The sequence below is a fragment of the Vicugna pacos genome, chromosome 26, assembly GCF_048564905.1.
Source record: "Vicugna pacos chromosome 26, VicPac4, whole genome shotgun sequence".
NCBI classification, from domain to species: domain Eukaryota; kingdom Metazoa; phylum Chordata; class Mammalia; order Artiodactyla; family Camelidae; genus Vicugna; species Vicugna pacos.
In genome coordinates, this window is record NC_133012.1 from 2,902,529 (window position 1) to 2,923,991 (window position 21,463).

General features: G+C 43.5%; 1 protein-coding gene across 2 annotated transcripts in view; it reads right to left on the reverse strand.

Moving 5' to 3' along the window:
- Positions 1 to 21,463, reverse strand: part of HOOK3 (hook microtubule tethering protein 3) — a 93,718-nt gene that overhangs the window by 63,690 nt on the left and 8,565 nt on the right. For both annotated transcript variants that reach the window (XR_012064347.1, XM_072950155.1), the window contains exons 3-5: positions 6,871 to 6,943; positions 3,633 to 3,683; positions 1,933 to 2,065 (exon numbers count right to left, since the gene is read on the reverse strand). Coding sequence is in view for 1 of the 2 variants with exons in the window: in XM_072950155.1 (XP_072806256.1) it covers positions 1,933 to 2,065; positions 3,633 to 3,683; positions 6,871 to 6,943 (257 nt within the window). In the remaining variant the exon portion in view is untranslated. The remainder of the gene's footprint in view (positions 1 to 1,932; positions 2,066 to 3,632; positions 3,684 to 6,870; positions 6,944 to 21,463) is intronic.

The following is a 21,463-nucleotide window of genomic DNA, read 5'->3' on the forward strand; positions in this document are numbered from 1 at the left end:
AGATAAATGTAGACTGAGCCAACGTGCTGAGCAATTACTCCTCACTTCTAGGAACTGAAAAAAAACATCCTCTAAACAGAATGCCCTGTCTGTGCGGTGCCTTGTGAATTACAAAGAAATACACGCGGCTTCACCGACTCCGCGTGACGATCAGGTGTGGTGCCCTCACTCTGCAGAGGAAACAGGCTGGGTGTCTGCCTAGTCCACGTCAGGTGGCAGACGGCACGGCCACTCGGTAAGCCTTACATCTGTGTCACCATGGGCAGTGACTCAGAAGTTCATTTCATTTGATTCTTGGCTCTCAGCTGTGTTCCTGAGAGCAGAGCCTGCCCCCTGGACAAGGGAGACGTTACAATCCTGTGCAAAGTTTCCACCATTTATATAATTTTGAGGGAAAAACTCAATCTAGGTGCAATACAGAATACTTGGTCTGTGTGAGAATCTCAACAAATATTATGATTGCTTTTCCACTGGACTATGCTTGTCGATGACAGCCTTGACTTTTCCTGTTCATACCCTGTAGTAAGTAATCGGCCAAGTCTTAACAGCTATAGACTTCCAACAGCTGAGGACTCCCTAACAGAATACATTCAGAAGTCCTTATCTGAATTCAATAAACTCCACTGAATAATATAATAATAATTTAATAATAAATTTAATAATTTAGTAATAATTTTTCATCCACCTTTTCAAATCAATGCATCTACTTAGACATTTAATGTGTCTTAAACCTTCATACTTACACCAATCTTCTAATCTTTCACAAGTAACTTTTAGATAGTTCAGTAATATACAAACAATACAAATGTAGCAAATTCTCTATTTTAATTCCTGAGTTACACAGAATGAACAAGCTAAATTTTACTATAGACTACAGTATGCTAAAATCTTAAAAGGAATGAGGATAGAGAGAAGTAAATGCATTGTTAGAAAAAATTCCTGAATCAAAGACCAGTAAAACTGGTCACAGCTTCAGGAAACGAGGCTGACTATTATTAAACTCATCACCAGAACACCCAAAAGGCTAATCAGAATCTGCCTTGCATTAGCAAGGATGGAATAGGAGGAACAAGAAAAATACCTTTGGGCTTAGGAAGAAATCCATCTTCTTCCAAGGTCACGTAAATCACGGTGAAAGTGTCCTTGTCTTTTAGAACAGCCCCCACCTACCACTCTGCTTGGTCGCCTTTGGTCCCTTCCTCACTGGTCTCTGCTTACAGCTGTGGGTTCTTTTCAGCACCTCACAGGTGGCCCAAGTCTTTCTGACACTCAGTTTCTACTGCTCTGATTACTCTTAACCCATTGTCCTCCTCATCTTTGCCCGGACACCGTCCCTGACCCAAGCCTACACGGTCCCCCATCACGTTTCACCGTCCCAGCACTCCCCCCTTCTCAGGCCAGTTATGAGAGGCATTATTTATTCCTCCCACCCCCTCACCCCTCTCAACTACAGTTCCATGAGGGCAGGTACCGTATCTGTTTTGTCTGACACTGTGTTCCAAGCCCCAGCATGAGGCAGGAATTCAGTAAATGTTTATGAAATAAACCCTTCAGACTTGTAACTTAAAATACCTAATCTTAAGTTCCCACAGCGGAATCGATCATTATTATTAATTATTAATTAATTTGGCTGGACTGTCTAATTAACAGTAAATATCATCACATTCGGTGCAGTTAAAAATAATCTACTCAAAGAATGATGTCGTCTTGTAGAAAAAGGAAGCATATCATCACAAGCAAATTAATTCTACTTGTGAAACTCTTCTAAGCTTGAAAACAGATTACTAGCAAAAATCATAGAAAAACGGCATTCTCTGAGGACGGTCTTAAGGTGAGGTTGTTATCCGTACTTGTGATTTACATCTGAAATACACCACGCATGTCGCTCTCCTTAGTCACCTGACAGGCACAGGCTGACTTGTAGGGAATTACCTTGCTTCTGCTCACAGTTCACGGCACAGCCCAGGATGAGCTGAAGCATCCTCCCGAGCTCTGCGGCGTCGGCGTGCTCCCCGAGGAGGTTCACGTCGGGGAGGGTGAAGTCGTTAATCTGCTGCCCCAAAATCTGGACAGAGAAAAGCAGATGAGAACTGCGTTTACATCTATACGACCGGATAAAATACTAGGCAGAGATGTTTGTCAGCACCAGAAAGCTGCTCCTTCAATCTGAGGGCAGAGCTGTAATGTCATTCGCACTGCCCATTTCTATTCACGCTCCTGTACGTAAACTATAACTATGTTGAGTCACAGCAACTTAGTCCCTAACCTGGGACGTGGTGTGTGTGCACTGAGCAAAGAAGCTGATGCGACCGAGCCCTCCACCTCCCCTGGAGAGACCGGATGTGCACACTCTGGGGAAGCAGAGCCCGGGAGGTCTGACCCAGGGCACCCGGAGGAACAGAGATTAAACACAGGTGCGCGCCCACACCGGTAAGATCCCCCTGGCCACCTGCACGCCATCCGACTCCGAAATGCTGATAACAAGGCACCTATGTTAGTAAGGAGAATGGAGGATTCCTTGTTGGGAAAACTGGCCCCAATGAAATGACATATGCACACAAAAGGGTAGGTTTCTGTCTGACAACCTGACAGTGAAAAAAGAAGATGCTGAAAGCACAAAAGCAGATTGAAAGTGGCTGCAGTGTTATGGGGGGGAGGTGAGACAGGGGCTGAGAGGAGCAGTATCTGGTGGCTCACAGTAGGAAGTAAGCATCTGATTCTCAACGCAGCGGGAAGCCATGGAAGATGACTCTGAGGGGGAGAGTGACGTAACCAAATTTTCATTTAAAAAAATCACCCTGGCTTGAGAGGGGAGAAGAGACTGCAGAGGGGATGGAGTGAGACCAGGGCCACCAGTCAGATGGCTACTCCTAAGCAAACCCAGCGGCGGCCTGGTAGCGGGTGGTGGCAGCGGAGACGGAGAAAGCTGTATTTTGCAGGTTTAACTAATAGGTCTTGCTGATGACATCAAAAGAAGGAAGGGCTGTAGGATGGGCTGTGGGTTTTGGACTTGAACAGCAGTGTGGATGGCTGGGCCACCTACTGAGACGACGAAGACAGACAACGTAAGCACAGGGGTAGGTTTAGAGGCAGGTGAGCGTGTGGGGAAGGAGCAGTAAGGAAACGACACAGGTGTTCTAGGCTGCCTGTGTCCACGTGCTCTCTGTGTTTATGAAGCTTAAATGAGTTCCAGGGCCTGATTTTTCCCCTCAGCGGTGTCTTGCCTATTGTGATGCAGACTCAGAGGATAAACTGAGTTAATTTAGCGATGGGGGTTTGCCAAGGAATAAAGTGGAGGTAGGCAAGGGACTTGTTCATAAGAATGCGTGGACTCTAAACCACCTTCACAAGGAAGGGAAGAAAGGAGAGAGTTAATAGACAGCAGAAAGGCAAGTTTAACACAAGTGAGTAACCATCCACAAACTACCCATATGACAGTGAAAAAGATTAATTATCTAGCAAGCACCTAATAGCTGGTTTTTTGAATCAATATCCTAGAAACTACAATGGAAGGTAAGACTGATTATTAATTTTGAGGTGATTTTTTCCTTTACTTGAAACTACTGTAAAACACTGTAAAATTAAACTGTCCTACAGTAACACTTCCAAGCAGAATGAGAAAGAGTCCTTACCTCATGATTGTAATCCAGGATTCCCTTTAAAATTTTCTTTAAATTGCTTATCTGTTCAAAGAGAGAGAAAACAACTGGGTAAAAGGTGACCACAGATGAACATACAGTTAAGCCTAAAAAATTTCTGAACCAACGAATCATTCTTGATAATCATAAGGTAAACATAAGAAGTAATATTCAACAGTATATTTGAATTACTCTCATAAAAAAGGACTAACAACGGCTTAATTTATTTGATCTAAGAGATTTATAAAACAAATTAAGTTTCCAATTATGTTAAAATTTCAGTCTTATGATCACATTGACAAAAATTGGAGAGTAATTAAACGAGATTCAACCGTAAGATTAAATTATGTAGATTTTCTGCAGGGAGGGGAAAAATGTGTCATCCTTACTGAAGACTTGAGTTCAGTGCTGTTTTCCCTAGAAAAGCAGAGTTGTATCTTATATAGAGGTTAAGTTCTAAAGTTAGAGCACTAAGCAAGCATTATAGTCAAAATTACCCTTAGAAATCTTTTTTTAAAATATATTTTTATTGAAGCAAAGTCAGTTTACAATGTTTGTCAATTACTGGTGTACAGCACAATGCTTCAGTCATACAGGAACGTACATATATTCATTTTCATATTCTTTTTAACCATAAGTTACTACAAGATACTGAATATAGTTCCCTGTGCTATCCAGTATAAACTTGTTGTTACCCTTGGAAATCCCTTAAAGCAACTTACAGAACAGACTGTCACCTATGAAGGAATGTCTCCAAATTCCTCCACTGTCAGAAAAGAGTGTGTGTCTTCAGCTGAGCACCAAAGTAAATATTTAGGAGCCATATAGTTAAAAGAATACCACTATATCTTTAAGTGTTGGTATAATGCTCAGCATCGCAAGACACTTGTGCTATGCGGAGCATCTCAGTAACAAGGCAGGGTGAGGGCCCAGCACTCACTCAACTCCACAGCACGGGTTCCCTGACCATGCTACCTGGGTGAAATCACAGGCAGAATCACCTGCAATATTTGCCGTAAACTTGTTCTTTGGGTTTTTTTTTTTTTTTGGTGGGAGGAGCTAACTAGGTTTATTTACTTATTTTTAATGGTGGTACTGGGGATTGAACCCAGGACCTTGTGCATGCTAGGCATGCGCTCCACCACTGAGCTATCCCCTCCTGCTGTACACTTGTTTTTTTTCCTTCTTTTTTTTTTTTTTGGACCCAACTCATACGGCTGAATTTGAGCTAAGTTAGATACATATACAATATGATTCTGCTGATCGTCCACCTGGCTGTCCCTAGCCAGTGCTCGTAGCTGAAGACATCCTAGGACAGCAGACCGCAGGACATGTGGCTGTCAAACAAGAGAGGCTTAAGCACAGCTGTGGAATCCAATGGTTAATCAAAGACACATTTACTTGTAAGGGAGAAAATAAACTGAAAACTTTGTATTAGAAAAAAAAGAATCTCACAAATAAAATTAACATGTTGGTAAATCTGGAGACATGGAAAATTTATAATTTCTTTGATTCTAGGATGTTCAGTTTTTCGTATTTTAACATTTTAACTTAGTGCGTCTTAAAAATCAGTTAAAATGGTTGCTTATCTTCCACCGAAAAAGCTAAAACTCTTATCATTAATCAATAGTACCCTAAAATTGAAGAAATACAACACAGAATAAAATACAGAGAACAGGAATGCATATCAGAACTGCTGTTTTCGGTCCTAGATATTAAGAACGTGACAAGCTGTTCCCTTCACTACGTCACTGCGTTTCCACACTTGTGACGCTGACGGCTGTGTGTTTACGTTGCCTGGTGTGCACGGGGGTGGGACCCTTGGGCGAAGCAGCAGCCAACAGAAATGAATTTGTCCTGTTACTTTAACCATTTTATGACATAAACAGCCATCTCTCTAACTGCTGATTCTTGAAAGGTTATTTAGGAATTAAAACAGCGCTGCTGAACAGCATCCATTCACTCCAGCTTGGTGAAGAGGACGAGTTATATCTTGGCAAGCCCACCAGCTAGGCAAACAGGAGTTTTATGGGGAAACATAAAGACAAACTTTAGCTCCTCACACGTCCGGGGAGCTCACATGCTCGCTCATCTGCATTTCTGAGTCTGCCAACGTCTATCAAAAAGAAATGGTTCCAGGGTTTTCCAAACTGCCAGTTGTGAGCATTGCTGGGTCATAAAAATCAACTGAATGCAACAAAATCATGGAGACGGAGAAGCAGCCTGTGGCCGCCAGGGCTTCGTGTGAGGGTGGGGTGTGAGTGTCCGCGGTGTCCAGGCGGCACTGGGAGCCCGTGCAGGGACGCAGCAGGCCGCACCTGCACCGGGGGGGCCATGACACGAGTCTGCACGCTGACAGAGCAACACAGCAATGTGTGTGTGAGCTGGTGAACTCTCAACGCGCTGCGGCCTGTACCAACGCCACCGTTACAGTCACGCAAGACATCAGCGCTGGAGAAACTGGGGGAAAGGTGCATAGGACATCTCTGTATGTTTCTTTTCCCACTCCCCCCGTGAATCTATAATCGTTTCAAAGTACAGAGTTACAAAAAAATAATTTACAGATGGCCTGCAACTTCCATCTTTAAAAATAAAATAAAGACATTGTTGCATACAGTTGGGTTACAGATCTGTTCAACTGTGTTTGCACGTACACTTAGCGGGGTAGGAGGCTGCAGCATAAACGAGATTTCTTCCTGTGGGTTTGGGTCAAAGATGCTTGAGAAATACTGAAACTTAAGGCTACTAGGAAGGAAATAAAAACAATTCATTCTCTGAGTGCTCTGGACACAGTTAATAACGATCAATATTTCCTCATTATTCGTAACACCGCTAGCGATGAACACTGCTGTGCTGAGCGTATCACACATATTAACTCATTTATTTCTGTGAGGTAGATCCGATCACAATCCCCATTTCGGAAACAGGGAAACTCAGGTACAGAAAGGGTAAGGACCTTCCCACGGACCGTCAGTGGCCGAGCTGGGATGCGGACACAGGCACCTGGCCGTAGAGCCCATGCCCTCAGTCACTGTGCTTTACCGACTTAGACTACAAATTGATGAGCAATTCTAGGTAACCCCAATCTTTAATTCTAGATGATTTCATCAAAGGCTTCCAACTTTGTAAAACTCACTGTACACATCAGAGCAAAAGTCAACAAGCATTATTATATGCACCCAGGTTAAAAGATTAGCTAACAGACAAAAAAAAAAAAAAAAAAAGAAAGTACCTTTAGCCTCCAATTATCTCCTACTTCAGTTTTGATTCTGTTTAGCCAATTTTCATCAAAATATGCAGGATCTCTGCAAATAAGAAAAAGTGAATGTATTGAGATCATGTCGCTTTCAAGTAAAACCGAAAGAAACAAACACACAGGAAACTGACGTTGATCCTGCACCATCACTTAAGAGCAACGTAAGAACGTACCTGACACACATCAGCCACTAAACTCAATACATGAGACGTGCAATGACAGCAGATTTCTGTAAGATCAACTGTTATCAGCTCATTAAAAATAGCTTTATCAAAAACAAGCTAAAAGGTGAAAAGTGATGACATGTAGCTAGTCTACTTGTTAAAAAATTACACAGTATCCTAGAATTAACATAGTTAGTGGATACCACACTAATATCTAAAAACAGTTAAAATCATTGACAATTGTCTCATATAGGCAAAAGAAATATATTAGGAAGGAGGTTAAAATAAGTTTTTCAGTTAATATTTCAATGACTTACATCACCGAATATTCCATAGGTCACCGATAATGCTACTAAAATTTCAACTTCTTTAAATAATACAAACAGAGAACCTGTTTTCTCGATAACACTAGGCAGCAGACAAAGGTAGCTGGGCACCGTTTCTGTCTGCAGCAGGCTAAAACCTAAGATAAACTTGCTGTGGACAAACGAACCGAAACAAGGATAGAAACTAAATATACTTGGGCTTATTTTTCTTAGGAAAACCTCCAAAACTTCTATAAACACTAGAAAGAAAAAAAAAAAAAAAAGAAGCTTTAGCCTGGCATGACAATCACTTTCAAAAGTTCTTGAACCCGATGCTCTTAGAAATGAAGTTATTTGTTCAAGACCACAGATCGAACACCTAGGCTCGTCCTGCTCTAGCACAGCGCTAAGTCCAATGATCTTCCTTAACACGACGATGTCCCCATTCACTCAAAACACAAACAAACAAACAAAATGCAATGGTAATGAGAGAAATACAATAGGAAAAAAAAATCTACATTTCAACTTAGACTGTCAAACTGATAAATACAATCAGTACTGAATTTTGTTCAAATTATCTTTCAATGAAGTAACATGCTACATAGAATTTTTAAATCTTATTACAGAAAGATAAATGTATTTATTTAGGCATAAATGTTTATGAAAAAAAGCTACAACTTAGACTCCGTAGAAGTCTATCAGGATTATTTTTGAAGTCTGTATCGGAGTTAATACAGCATCTTTATTGTCTCTCTCTCTACTTTAAAATTTTTAAATTGAGAAATAATTCACATACCACACAACTCACCCGTGTAGTGTACAGAATGCAATGGATTTCAGCATATTCACATGGATACAATCTACCTTTAGAACCTTCAATCGTTCCGAAAAGAAACCCTGTACCCCTGGCATCACTGCCCGTTGCGCCCTCTCGCTGGCCCCTAGGAATTGCTATCTCCTCTCTGTCTTTATGGGTTTGCTATTCTGCACATTTCAAACATGTGAAATCATACACTGTGTGGTCTTAACTGCTGGGCTTCCTTCACTGGGCATGTTTTTAAGGCTCATCCACGTCGTAGCTCATGCCGTCACTTCAGTTCTTTTTGCAGCTCAATAATATTCCATTTACAGAGGGACTATGTTTTGTTGATCTGTTCATCAATGGATGCACATGTTCCATGCAGGTATATGCCTAGGAGGGGAGTGCCCAGGTCCCCGAATAAGTCTCTGTTTAACACCTGAAGCGTGACCGAACTGGTTTCCAACAGCTGTACCATTTACATTCCCGCCAGCGACACATCTCTTCCAATTTCTCCACAGCCTTGCCAACATTTGTTATTCTCTCTCTTTTTGGTGATACCCGTCCTAGTGGACGTGAGCTACTATCCCACTGTGGTTTTGATTTGTGTTTGAACATCTTTTTTGTGCTTATTGGCCACTTGTATATCCTCTTTGGAGAAGTCCATTCAGAATCTCTGCTTGTTCGACAACTCGGCTGCCTTTTTAATATTGAGCTGACAGTCGTTTGTTTTAATATTCAGGATAAAAGCCCCTCACCAGACACAAGATGTGTAAATGATTTCTCTCATTCTGTGAGTCCACTTTTCACTTTTTTTTAAACATTTTTTATTGAGTTAGAGTCATTTTACAACGTTGTGTCAAATTCCAGTGTAGAGCACAATTTTTCAGTTATACATGAACATATATATATTCATTGTCACATTCTCTTTCACTGCAAGCTACCACAAGATCTTGTGTATATTTCCCTGTGCTATACAGTATAATCTTGTCTATCTATTCTACATTTTGAAATCCCAGTCTGTCCCTTCCCACCCCTCTCTCCCTTGGCAACCACAAGTTTGTATTTCATGTCTGTGAGTCTGTTTCTGTTTAGTATTTATGTTCCTTTTTTTTTTTTTCAGATTCCACATATGAGCAATCTCATATGGTATTTTTCTTTCTCTTTCTGGCTTACTTCACTTAAAATGACATTCTCCAGGAACACCCATGTTGCTGCAAATGGCATTATGCTGTTGGTGTTTGTGGCTGAACAGTATTCCATTGTATAAATATACCACTTCTTTATCCAGTCATCTGTTGAGGGACATTTAGGCTGTTTCCATGTCTTGGCTATTGTCAATAGTGCTGCTATGAACATTGGGGTGCAGGTGTCATGTTGAAGTAGGGTTCCTTCTGGATATATGCCCAGGAGCGGGATTCCTGGGTCATACGGTAAGTCTATTCCTAGTCTTTTGAGGAATCTCCATACTGTTTTCCACAGTGGCTGCACCAAACTGCATTCCCACCAGCAGTGTAGGAGGGGTCCCTTTCCTCCACAGCCTCTCCAGCATTTGTCATTTGTGGATTTTTGAATGATGGCCATTCTGACTGGTGTAAGGTGATACCTCATTGTAGTTTTGATTTGCATTCTCTGATAATTAGTGATACTGAGCATTTTTTCACGTGCCTATTGATCATTTGTATGTCTTCCTTGGAGAACTGCTTGTTTAGGTCTTTTGCCCATTTTTGGATTGGGTTGTTTGGTTGTTTCTTATTAAGTCGTATGAGCTGCTTATATATTCTGGAGATCAAGCCTTTGTCGGTTTCACTTGCAGAACTTTTCTCCCGTGCCGTAGCCTGTCGTTTTGTTTTGCTTATGGTTTCCTTTGCTGGGCAGAAGCTTGCAGTTTCATTAGGTCCTACCTTTCACTTTCTTGATGGCATAATTTGCAGCACAGTGGTCCCGAGTTTTGAAAAAGTTCCATTTCTCTCTCTTTTGCTCTCAGTGTTGTATCTAAGAAGCATTTGCCTAATCTGAGGTCAGGAAAACTTACTCCTACGGTTTCTTCTAAGATTTTCACAGCTTTCGTTTTAAACTTAGGTTATGATTCATTTGTGCCTAGTGTAAGGACGTAGCTTCATTCTTCAGCACGTAGGTATTTACACCCACCTATATTCATTTTAAGCGTAATCTGGCTTCTTTAGTGGAGGTTCTTTTGTTATTAAGTAAGAGAAACTACCCTGAGCACATTTGTGCAAAATAGGGGAAACTTGCCAGACGATGGCCGGGGTCTGGCGTGCTGTGAAAGGCAGCCGGAGTGCGGACCCGGAAAGCCGTTAAGATGCAGACCGTCCTCTCTGACTTTCATCTGTGTTTCCGCCCACCTACAGGCTCTCTCTCTGAGGACCAACTTTTTTTTTGCTTCTTCATACAATGTTGAAGAGAGCTGCAGACCTGTTTCAGGTTTTCACCAGTCCAGTTCAAGAAGACAATTGTAAAGACCAGACCGTCACTCAATTCCTATTCTAAATGCTTAGGAAAGTCCAAATGATCCAGCTAGAGTCTGTTTTTCATCCCTGGTCCAACCACACGTGACTAAAAGGACAGAGCCACAAGCGAGACACACAACTTCAGGGGGAAGGATGACTACACCTGTCAGGGCTTTCACAGAAAGTGACCGCTGTAAACTGGGGCAGACAACACCCCAGAAGTCTTCTTTGCTTAAAACCTCTCATAAAAATACATCATGCAAAGAAAAATAATTGAAGTGAATTCTACTAAGATACTAAAGAATTCTCATAAAAATAACTCAGAAAGTAGAAAATAGCCCATATTTTTAATACTTGAGTAATCTAAAAAGCTATAATATAAAAATCTTAATCATTGCCCATCAAGTAATAGTCTTTCCAACCAAAAGACTCATTAAGTGGTGCGATGTGTGAGTTTGGTGCTAAGTGGCAATTCAGGGCCACACAGCTAAGAGATGCTTACATTTCACTGGAAAACCCCTTAACTTATTTTAAAAAAAAAAAGGACTCTTTACAATGTCTAAGAAATTTTATACTCCCCCAAGATCACGGGATATTTCACTTACAACTTAGAGCCATACCTCTCATGAATCAAAGAACTCAGAAAAATCTGAATCCAGTATTTCGAACCAAGCACTGTGACACAGCTCGCTTATCCCTTAAAAGATGACAGCATCCAAATCTCAGCGCTAGTCTGAGCCGGGAAGGGAAGACCACGGACAGCACCAGTACCACGCCAGCCAGGGGCCTGGGGACTCCACGCTCACCGCGACACTGCAGGGGACGCATTATGATCCCCAGGTCACTGCTAAATATCAGACTCAGAAATTAAGTAATTTCCCCAAGTTCACATACTTGGGTGGTAGAGTAGACGGTATAGTCATTTTTGTTGAACGAATCAGTAGAGGTCAACACAAAACTGATCCCAGCGAACATCACTCAGGGCCTGTGGCGAGTTCTCTCCCTCCTGCTCAGAGACCAGTCCCAGGGAGCCGAGACCAACGTGCTCACGACACTCTTTGCTCAAGAGGGCAGGCACCTGGGCTCACTCGTGGCCGTCTGCCCAGCACCTCGCGCCCAACGTGGCAGGTTCCCATGAATACCCGTGAGCCACAGTACATCTGGAAAGTGATAGCACTTTTACTGAATAAGCTTCCAACTGCCACCGAAAAATGGACGCCGGCCATCTGGTTCCACAAGGATGAAGTCACTGGTCACTGCCCTCGCTGACCTTCAGAGCACCCTGAAAGGAAAGGCGATCGGGCAGGAGACCAGGAACAAGGCGTTCTGTGAAAAACTGGCAGAACAGACCTTCAGAGAGTCAGATATTTTCAAGAGAAGATTTTATGGGCCCAGATTCTTGCATCTCCTCATACCTAGAAAAACACTAAAATCATTAACGGGGACACCTGCTCCTCGTGACCAGCAGCAGCCTCTGCCAGAACGTGTGCTTGACTGCACGACCCCTCACTTCACCAGAATCACACGTGTACTGACCTCCTCCACCTCTTCAGGGCCGCTCCTCAGAGCTGTCCGACAGGCTGCCTCCTGGGCGACAGTCCTCACTTAACTCACAACTCTCACGTTGCGCTTTTTTTTCAGTCTGCACAGTCGACTGCTTGGGTGGAACACAGCAAGAATAGTAGTCGACAGCCTCCTCACATTCAGCTTGACTTTGCCTAGTAATGAACTTCGGCCCAGTACGCAGGCATTTAGCCAGATCTAATATAGTTTATAATTTCAGCAATGTTTTCTAAGTAACCCTTGACTGACGTTCTCAGGCTAGGAACATACAGCATAGAGGTGATTTTTTTCCCAAATCTTAACAGATCACAGTCCTGCACAGATATGTAAATAACAACAGATAATCTTACTGGGCGTGTTCTTCATGAGTAAGAAACTATCTTTAGCTTCTTACTATGTGCTGACTCCTGCTAAGAAAAAAAACACAAACTAAAAAACATGTGAATGAAATACACTGCCTGCTGTATCAGTAAGCAAAGGATGCCTCGGCCATCAGGTCTTGAGTCCCCCATCCCCCCACCCCACAGTGAGCGGGAGGGAACTCAGGATGGAGACCAGCAGGCAACCTGGCCTCTGCAGCCACCCCCAACGGTGCCCCCTGAGGGGGCTCAGGATGGGAAAGAACAGGACACCAGCCCTGGACAGCTAAGGTGCAGATCAAAGGAATGATGTCAATGAGCCCCGAGGTTTGCACCTTCCCATACATAGAAAAGCACGAAATTCCTTAACTTGGGATATCTGACTTTCTTTAATTAACAGTAATCTTTTGATGTCCAACTACCTGGTCTATTTTGCAAAAACTGGCAAAATGCTTCTTCCCTGTCTCTTGGGAGCAATCTCTTGGAGCGACCTGAAAGGCTGTCATCCTGGGCTTAAGTCCTCAGCAATGGCCGCCGAATAAAACTCACTCTCAACTTTCTGGTTGTGCATTTTTTTCCAGTCGACACACAAAACATACAAAGGCACTTCCTTAGACTTTTCCAGTGACACATCTGTTTGGCTGTAACTTACGTACCCATCAGAGCTTAAGCTGAAGGAAAAGCCTGTTAATTTCCAGAAATACTTTGTCTTCCTGCAGTCAACTGCCTCCACAGAAACCAAAAAATTAAATCTTATTTCTAATGCTAAAATTATTTAAGCATCATAATGCTCTTATTGAACTCCCTCAAACTAAGATGGGGTTCAAACACTGTGTTTTGATTCAATTTCTTAATATGGTATTTTTTTATTGATATGTTGATTCTTAGGTCTATTGTCTAATGCTCTTTTAATTACCTAAAAAGATCATTTTGGTCCCCTGCCATCACATGTATTCTGGAGAGCTAGTGATAATAATTATATTTCACATCCATAAAGGACAACAAAATAAACCAAATTATGCTCAGCCTCTACTGTGTCAAAATGAGCAATCAAGGCACAGAAGGGACAGGCTGTAAACCAAGGACGGGCAATCAGGTCCTGTAAATGAAAAGGGAGGTGTCACTTAAGAGGCATCCACCACTGTCCGCAGCTTGGCCTTCATTCCGGCTCCTTTGGTCTCATCTACTTTTTTTCCCTCTTTTTTCAACTTTGAAAGTAAAAACTGCTGGCACTTAGAGCCACAGTTTACTGCTTCTGAACTCGCTCTTTCAATCAATATCCACACACTGTGGTAAAACAACATATGTGTTTGGCCTTTGTCCCTGGTTCCTGGCACCGAGCTCCTAAAACCCTGAGAATTTCCTGAGCGATGGGGGTGTCTTTTGTAATTCATTGTGCGCCCTTTCCAGCCACACCCAAGCTTATGCTAACGAGGTGACGTGCTGTGGGACCCCTAGACAGCTCCAGGATGGGGCTGGTCCAGAGGAACTTGCAGCCCCACCCCCACTGACCTTCAGGAAGGGACTAGAGACTGAGTTCAAGTACAGGGCTAACCATTTCAATCACGCCTATGTAATGAAACCCCAAATAAAACCCCTAGACAAGAGGCTCAGGAGCTTCCTGGTGGGGGAGCACATCGCCCCGAAGGGTGCTGGGAGGGTGGGGTACCCAGAGAGAGTACAGAGGCTCTAAGCTGCCCCCAACTCCAAATCTTGCCCTGCATCTCTCTTTCACTCGGCTGTTCCTGAGTTTGATCTTTTATAATAAAATGGTAATCATAAATATAGCACTTCCCTGAGTTTTGTATCAATTCTCCCAAATATCAGACCTGAGGGGTTCTTGAGAACCCCTGAATTTGCAGCTGAATGGGCAGAAGTGTGGGCGCACTGAGGACCCCACGTTCACGTGGCATATGAAGTGGGGGCAGCCTTGTGGGACTGGGGTCTTAACTGCTGAGCCTGCCCCAGCTCTGGGTAGTGTCAGAACTGAAGGACTTTGACCTTAGCCTGTGGGGTGTGAGCTCACTCAGGAAGCTGGTGTCGGAACATCACCTAGTTGGTATCAGGGAAACTGCTGGAAAATGAGAGAGTGGTCAATCTTCTTGGAGATAAAGGATAAAAGAAGATAAAAGTTGCTTTCTTTCCGTTTCAGGGTTAAAATTTCTAATTCCATACTCATTTATTTGACTAACATTTAGAATGTTAGATCTGGACTGTAAGGTGGTGGCAGTATTAAATAGGCGGTCAAGGGAGGGTATACTGAGAAATGGACAAGTACCCCTGAGGACTGGCGGGGAAGAAGGGTGGTATGTGGGTCTCTGACTGCGGAACACTCGAGGCAGAACATTCGAGGCAGAGGGACAGGCTGTGAAAAATCCCCAGGGCAGGAGATGCGTGAGGAAGAGGAGGAGCCGGCGTGGGAAAGAACACTAGCACGTAAGGTCAGAATGGTACCAAGTGGTCAGGTCGTGCGGGCTCATATACACTGCCGTGAGGACTTGGCTTCCACCCTGTGAGACGGGGCACCAATGCAGGTTCTAAGCAGAAAACATAACTTACTGAAATAAAATCACTCTGGCTGCTGGGTTCACATTACACTGTGGGAAGGCAACTGTGGAAACACTGACACTAGTCAGGAAATTAACAAGACATGGGCAAGAGCTGACGGTGGCCAGACCAGTGACAGGAGGTAAAGGTAGTAACTGTTATCATAAAACTTGTTCACTCCTAAAAATTCCACTATATGTCTCTAATAAGTAAGACACTTTCTTGTGCCTTACTAAGCAGAGTTCTGATACTACACCTAATATAATATAGAATCACCCTCAAAATACTATCTGATTCTCTATATTCAAACTTCCTCCATCACATCCACAAAAGGTCTTTGTTCAAACAAGATCTAAGAAGATGCACACATTACATTTGTTTTTGTTTTTGAAACTGCGGTAAGAACCCTCTACATGAGCTCTGCCCTCTCAGCAGGTGTTCAAGACCCCGAATAAGCCCCGTAACTCCAGGCACAGGGCTGCACAACAGCCCGAGAGCTTACTGACCTCATACAGCTGAATCGAACGGCAACTGCCCATCTCCCTCAAATGCCAGCCCCTGGCAGCCACCACCCCACTCTGTTTCCACGAGTCTGACCACCTGAGCCGCCTCACAGAAGTGGAGCCGGGGAGTGCCTGTCCTGTGACTGGCTGTCTCACTTGGCACGACGTCCCCCAGGGCATCCACGCGGCTGTGCGTGGCAGGACTTCCTCGAAGAACCATGCGACGGGTCTGGCCAGTGTCTGCCTCTCTGCGCTCTTCAGTCTAGAACAGTCCACCCCCTTCTTCTTCCCTCCTGATATCACTGGCAGAAGAGGCCAGGTCAGCTTTGTGAATTAGCCTGATGACTGCCTCATGACTTGGTTTCACTTATTCCCTGTCCTCTGTTTTTCTGTATTCTGGACGTTGGGTCCAAAGGCTAGATTTAGATAGATTTTTAAAGTGTAGCCATCAGGATTTCCTGACAGGTTGGATGTGAGATGGCGGCAAAAAGAAAGGCGGTTTTAAGGTCTGAGCAGCTGAAGACCAGAAATGTTGACAAATGAAATGGAGACTTGAGGCTGAGTGGGTTCTGGGTGGAAGACGGTTTAGTTTTAGATGTGACAACTGGGAGATGTCTTTTAGACCCAACAGGAGATGCTGAGCAGACAGTGAGACAGTCTGGACGTCAGAGGGAAGATTCGCGCTGGAGATGAAAATCTGAGTCATTAGGATACAGATGATGTTCACCCTGTGAGACAAGATGAAATCATCCAGGGGGTGAACGCAAACAGAAAAGAGGAGTGGGGGCAAGGCCGGGTCCTGAAGCACTGGGGGTGGGGCACAGAAGAGGGAAACCAGCAGAGGAAATGCAGAGCATCCAGGGAGACTAGGGAAAACCAGGAAGGTGCAGCGTCCTGGAAGCCAGGCTTTAACAGGGGTTACAAGGAAGCAGGCAGATGAGCATCTGTGCCCTGGATGCCGCTGCCTGTCCGGATGAGCCCTGAGAACGGGCGGTGAGGATCAACACCATGTAGATAACTGGTGCCCGGCTGAGTGCAGCTGGAGTGTAATGGTGGGAAACACCCCGACTGAAGTGGCTTTAAGAGAGGAACTCGAGACCGCACTGCACAGGGAGGAGACTGTAACAATGACCGATAGACGGGGTCATGAGAAGTCAGCTACACGCATGACTTCAAGTTAGGACCCCTCCTCCCAACCTGCAGCTCAAACTGATGCCGGCAGGGGTTGCGGGGGGGACACAAAGGCCAGGGATGGGTCCCACCCTTCTCGGAAGCAGGATGTAACCTGCCTTGGAAGGTAATCAGATGAGGGTCTGAACAGAGACAAATGTGAGACAGTCATCGAGGAGGGGGAGTGAGGGGAGAGGCCGGGCAAGTACAGGTCAGACCACAGACTCGGTGGGAAATTGACAGTGAGATCCACCAGCACGTTTGTGTTCGCCAGCTTCACTCAGCCGCAAAGGCGAGGAGCAGAACTGCTGGGATATTAGATTTAATCAAGCTGTGGTTCTGCCAAAAAAGTAACAAAGAAATAAGAAAGGGGCAAAGGAGGTAAAAATGTACAGGAGGGTATGATTATGACTGGTCATGGAATTTCGGCTGAGTTAGAGGAAAGAAAGGTGAAGGTGAGGGACACGAGGGAACTGAGGAATGACTGGGGGCATGGAGCCAGAGGGAGTGAGATGGACAGACAGGAAGCAGACTTCGGACAGTGGAACAAGGGAGACTGAGACGATGGAGGGTCAGGTCTTACTGGTCGTCAAAAGGCACTGAGTGTGACCATGGGAACGAGTGGCTGAAACTGGGTAGAAGGTAAGATCACAAGAGAGGAGTTCGAAGAATAGAGAGGTACGGGTGTGCAGTCCACCCACGTCCACACGCAAATTACCGGGAGTTTGGACGAGGGCAGTCGTGGAGAGAGCGGCAGAAAGCTGGGATCCAAAGCTGCTGAGAAATTAAAGGGGAAGACAACCACAAGGAGAGGCGGTAGGCGGGGTCATAAGACCCCAAACAAGGAGGTCTGGGTCGGGGGAGGATGCAGCCTCTGTGCTAAGTGGTACAAGACGCGGATGGGAGGAAAAACAGCCGCCACCCAGAAGCCTGCAGGAGCAGTGCTGAAGGGGAGGACGGGCTTCGTTCAGAGCCCAAGTCGTCGGGGCATGGTGCTGGCTGTCCCACAGGGTCCTGAGAATCACGGGCCCTGCAGCATGAACGGTCAGCTCCAACTCCTGCTGTCCCACGTCGGACACGCTGTGCTCGCCACAGCGCGTGCTGCTCTGTAACCATTTTTAGAGTCTACTGCTAATTTTCTTCAAATCAAGAAGCAGAAAATAGGAAAGAAAATTGTATAAATTTGAGTTTAGATAATATGCACAGTCACTGTCCCCTAAAGACCTAAGCTTCCCTGCCCCTTACCAAAAAACAGGTTTCACTTTGTATTTGTTGATGAACAGATGTAAGAGAATACATTACATCTGAAGTGTTTTTGGTGACTGAACTATTATTAAAAATTATTTAAATGAACAAGAATTTAATCATCCATGGATGATGTCTGTCCAGTCGTTAGGCAGGTCAACATAATCAAAGTCCTGAAAATACAGGAAAGGAAATCTTTTCAATAAAAGTGAAGAAAAAAAAAAAGATCCTTATATCTTATACAAAAAGTAACTCAAAATACACCACAGCCCTAAATCTAAGCACTGAACCATACAACTTCTAGAGGAAGACACAGGAGAAAATCTTAGTGAGCCTGGGTTTGGTAACGATTTCTTAATACAATTAAAAAAAAAAAAACCCACACGAACTAAAAAAAAAAAATTATTATTAAATAAAAACTATTTAATAATAATTAAAAGTTTAAAACTTTTGCTCTGCAAAGACACTGTTCAGAAAACAAAAAGGGAAGCCAAAGGCTGGGAGAAAATATTTTAAAACATACATCTGGAGAAAGGACTTGTATTTGGAATATATAAAGTACTCCAAATTCAGTAAGACAAACAATCCGATTAAAAAATTGGCAAAAGATTACAGCAAACAAATCACCAAAGAAGACGTATATATATATATATATGTGTATGGCAAATACCAGAAAAGATGTCAGCATCACTAGTCATCATCAGAAATACAAGTAAAATCCACGATGATGTACCACTAGGCAGCCACTAAAATTAAAAAGACCAACCTTAGCAAGTGTGGGTGAGGCTGCGACACTGACAACTAGAACACTGACGCACTGCTTGCGGAAATACACATGATACACCACTTTGGAAACAGTCCGGCAGTTTTTTTAAATATTAAACATATACCTCCCATAGGAATTTTGCCCAAGAGAAATGAAAGCATGTTTCCATACAAAGATGTGTAAACTGAGGTCCACAGCAGCTTTATCTGCAATAGCCAGCAGCCCAGATAGCCCAGATGTTCAGCAGCCGATGAATGGAGGCGTGGACTGGGGCGCAGCCACACAATGGAATGGGTAGGAACTATACTAACACAGGCAACAATGTGAATGGATCTCCAAATAATTATGCCGCCTGAAAGAAGCCACATCCTCTCCCTCAGAAAACAGAATGGACTGTGAGTCCTTTTACATACATTTCTGTAAAATGCAAATTAATCCATAGAAACAGAAAGCTAGTCCGCAGTTGCCCTGGGGATGGGAATGGGGTGGCTGGAAGGACGGACTGAGGAAACTTTGAAGTGATCGATACGTTCATTATCTTGCTAGTTTCCTGGGAATCCCGAAGGGTGAAAAAATGATCAAATTCTACACTCGAAAAAATGAGCAATTTATTGTACATCAATTTCATCTCACTCAAGCTGTTAAAAAAAGCAGGGGGGAAGCGCTGAAGAGAAATGAGCTGTCGAACCATGAAAAGACATGGAGAAACCTCAAATGAGTATTGCTAAGTTAAAAAAAGCCAGTCTGGAAAGGCTACACCCTGTGTGATTCCAACTCATGACATTCTTGAAAAGGCAAAACTGTGGAGACAGTAAAAAGATCGGTGCCTGCGGGGATGGGTGGGGGTGACTAGGTGGAGCCTGCGATTTTCAGGGCAGAAACTATTCTGTGTGATACTATAATGAAGGATGCACTTGTCTAGACCCATAGAATGTACAACACAAAGTGAGCTCTAATGGGCTGACTATCTTGTACCAACACAGGTTCATCAGGGGTAACAAGGCACCTCTCTGGTGGGCGATGTTGACAGCGGGGAGGCTCTGTGTGGGGTGGGGCAGGGAGCATGTGGGAACTTGCCTTACTTTTCATTCAACTTTTAAATACTTTTTTTATACATAAAATAATCATTTAAGCCATTTTTAAGCATCCAGTTCAGTGGCACTGAGTCATTCATACTATTTGCAACAGTCACCACCATCCACCTCCAGCCAGAACTTTTCCATCATCCTGTACTGAAACTTTTTTCCATTCAATTTTGCTGTGAACCTAAAACTGCTCTAAAAATACCAAAGTCTATTAATTAAAAACAAAAAACAGACAGACATGAACCTACATGGACAGACAGAAAGAGAGAAGACAGCAAAATGCTGGAAGCTGGAAAGCAGAGGAACACGAAATGACTTAAAAGACTAGAGAACGAGACATAAATTACAGTAAATAAGCTGCCTAGATCTATTTATATTTGACTACATTTCTACTAAAACTACAAAAAGATACAGGTTTCCACTCATCAGCTCAGACAAAATGACAAGACTTGCTATTTCCAGTAATATCCACTTCTTGGCACCACACTCTCCCAGCTTCCTCAGACCTCTGGTCCCTCTGCTGGTAGACATTTTAAGCGACAACTGAATGTCAAAGTTCTTCAAGGCGCAGGCTGCACATTTTTTTCTTCTTACCCCATATTCTTTCCTGAGTGATTTAATCCACACTTATGGCTTCAATTAAGAGATACTCAAGTTAGCATCTGTCGTTTGGACTCCGTTCTGAACGCCAGCCCTGTAGAGTCAACTGCTGACTTAGAAATTTTCGCGACTTTCTCTGTAGTTTGCCTGTTAGTAGCAATTTTGTTTCCGTGGTTATTTAAAATCTGTTTTCCCCAGGTAATAAACTCTTGGAACAGAATTACCCTGTGGGCTGTGGCTCAATCTTGTATCACCAGTGCTGGACACAAAGTAGCCATTCAATAAATATCAGAGGGGTGCGGTATAGCTCCTGCTTAGCTTAGCATGCCGGAGATTCTGGGTTCAGTCCCCAGTACCTCCATTAAAAACAAAACAAAAACAATAAATATCAAACTGACAAAGGAGGAAGCTTCTGTGAAGCTGTATTATAGAATTATTTAAAATAGACAATACATAATAGGAATGAATCTCGCAGTCATCATGCTGAGTGAAAGAAGTCCGACACAGAAGAGTGTGCACTGTGTGATTCCATATATGGGAATGAATGATGTGAAGTCAGAATCATGGCTGTCTCTGGGCCAAGTGCACTGATTAGGGAGGGGAACCACCTGGGGCCTAGAAATGTTATAGGTTTCAGTCTAGGTGGTGCTCACACGGATGTGTGTAAACACGCATGTGCATACACACAATATACACATACAGACACACAAATTCTTCACTTTTTTCACTATGCTTTTCTGCCTGTTACACAACAAAAGGGAAAAAAGGAAAGCATTTTGGAAAAAACAAAGGTAAAAAAGTAAACACTGATGAGAAACATGCCACAAGGCTGACAAATTAGAAAAACCACTTTGCAGAACACAATGTATGTTATGTTCATGATCTGGCAAGATAATACATACTTACAGTCTTTCTTCTGGTTTCTACGATTGATAGAAATCCTACCCAAATGAACCTGAGCAGGAAATCCATTCATTGACAACATACCTGGA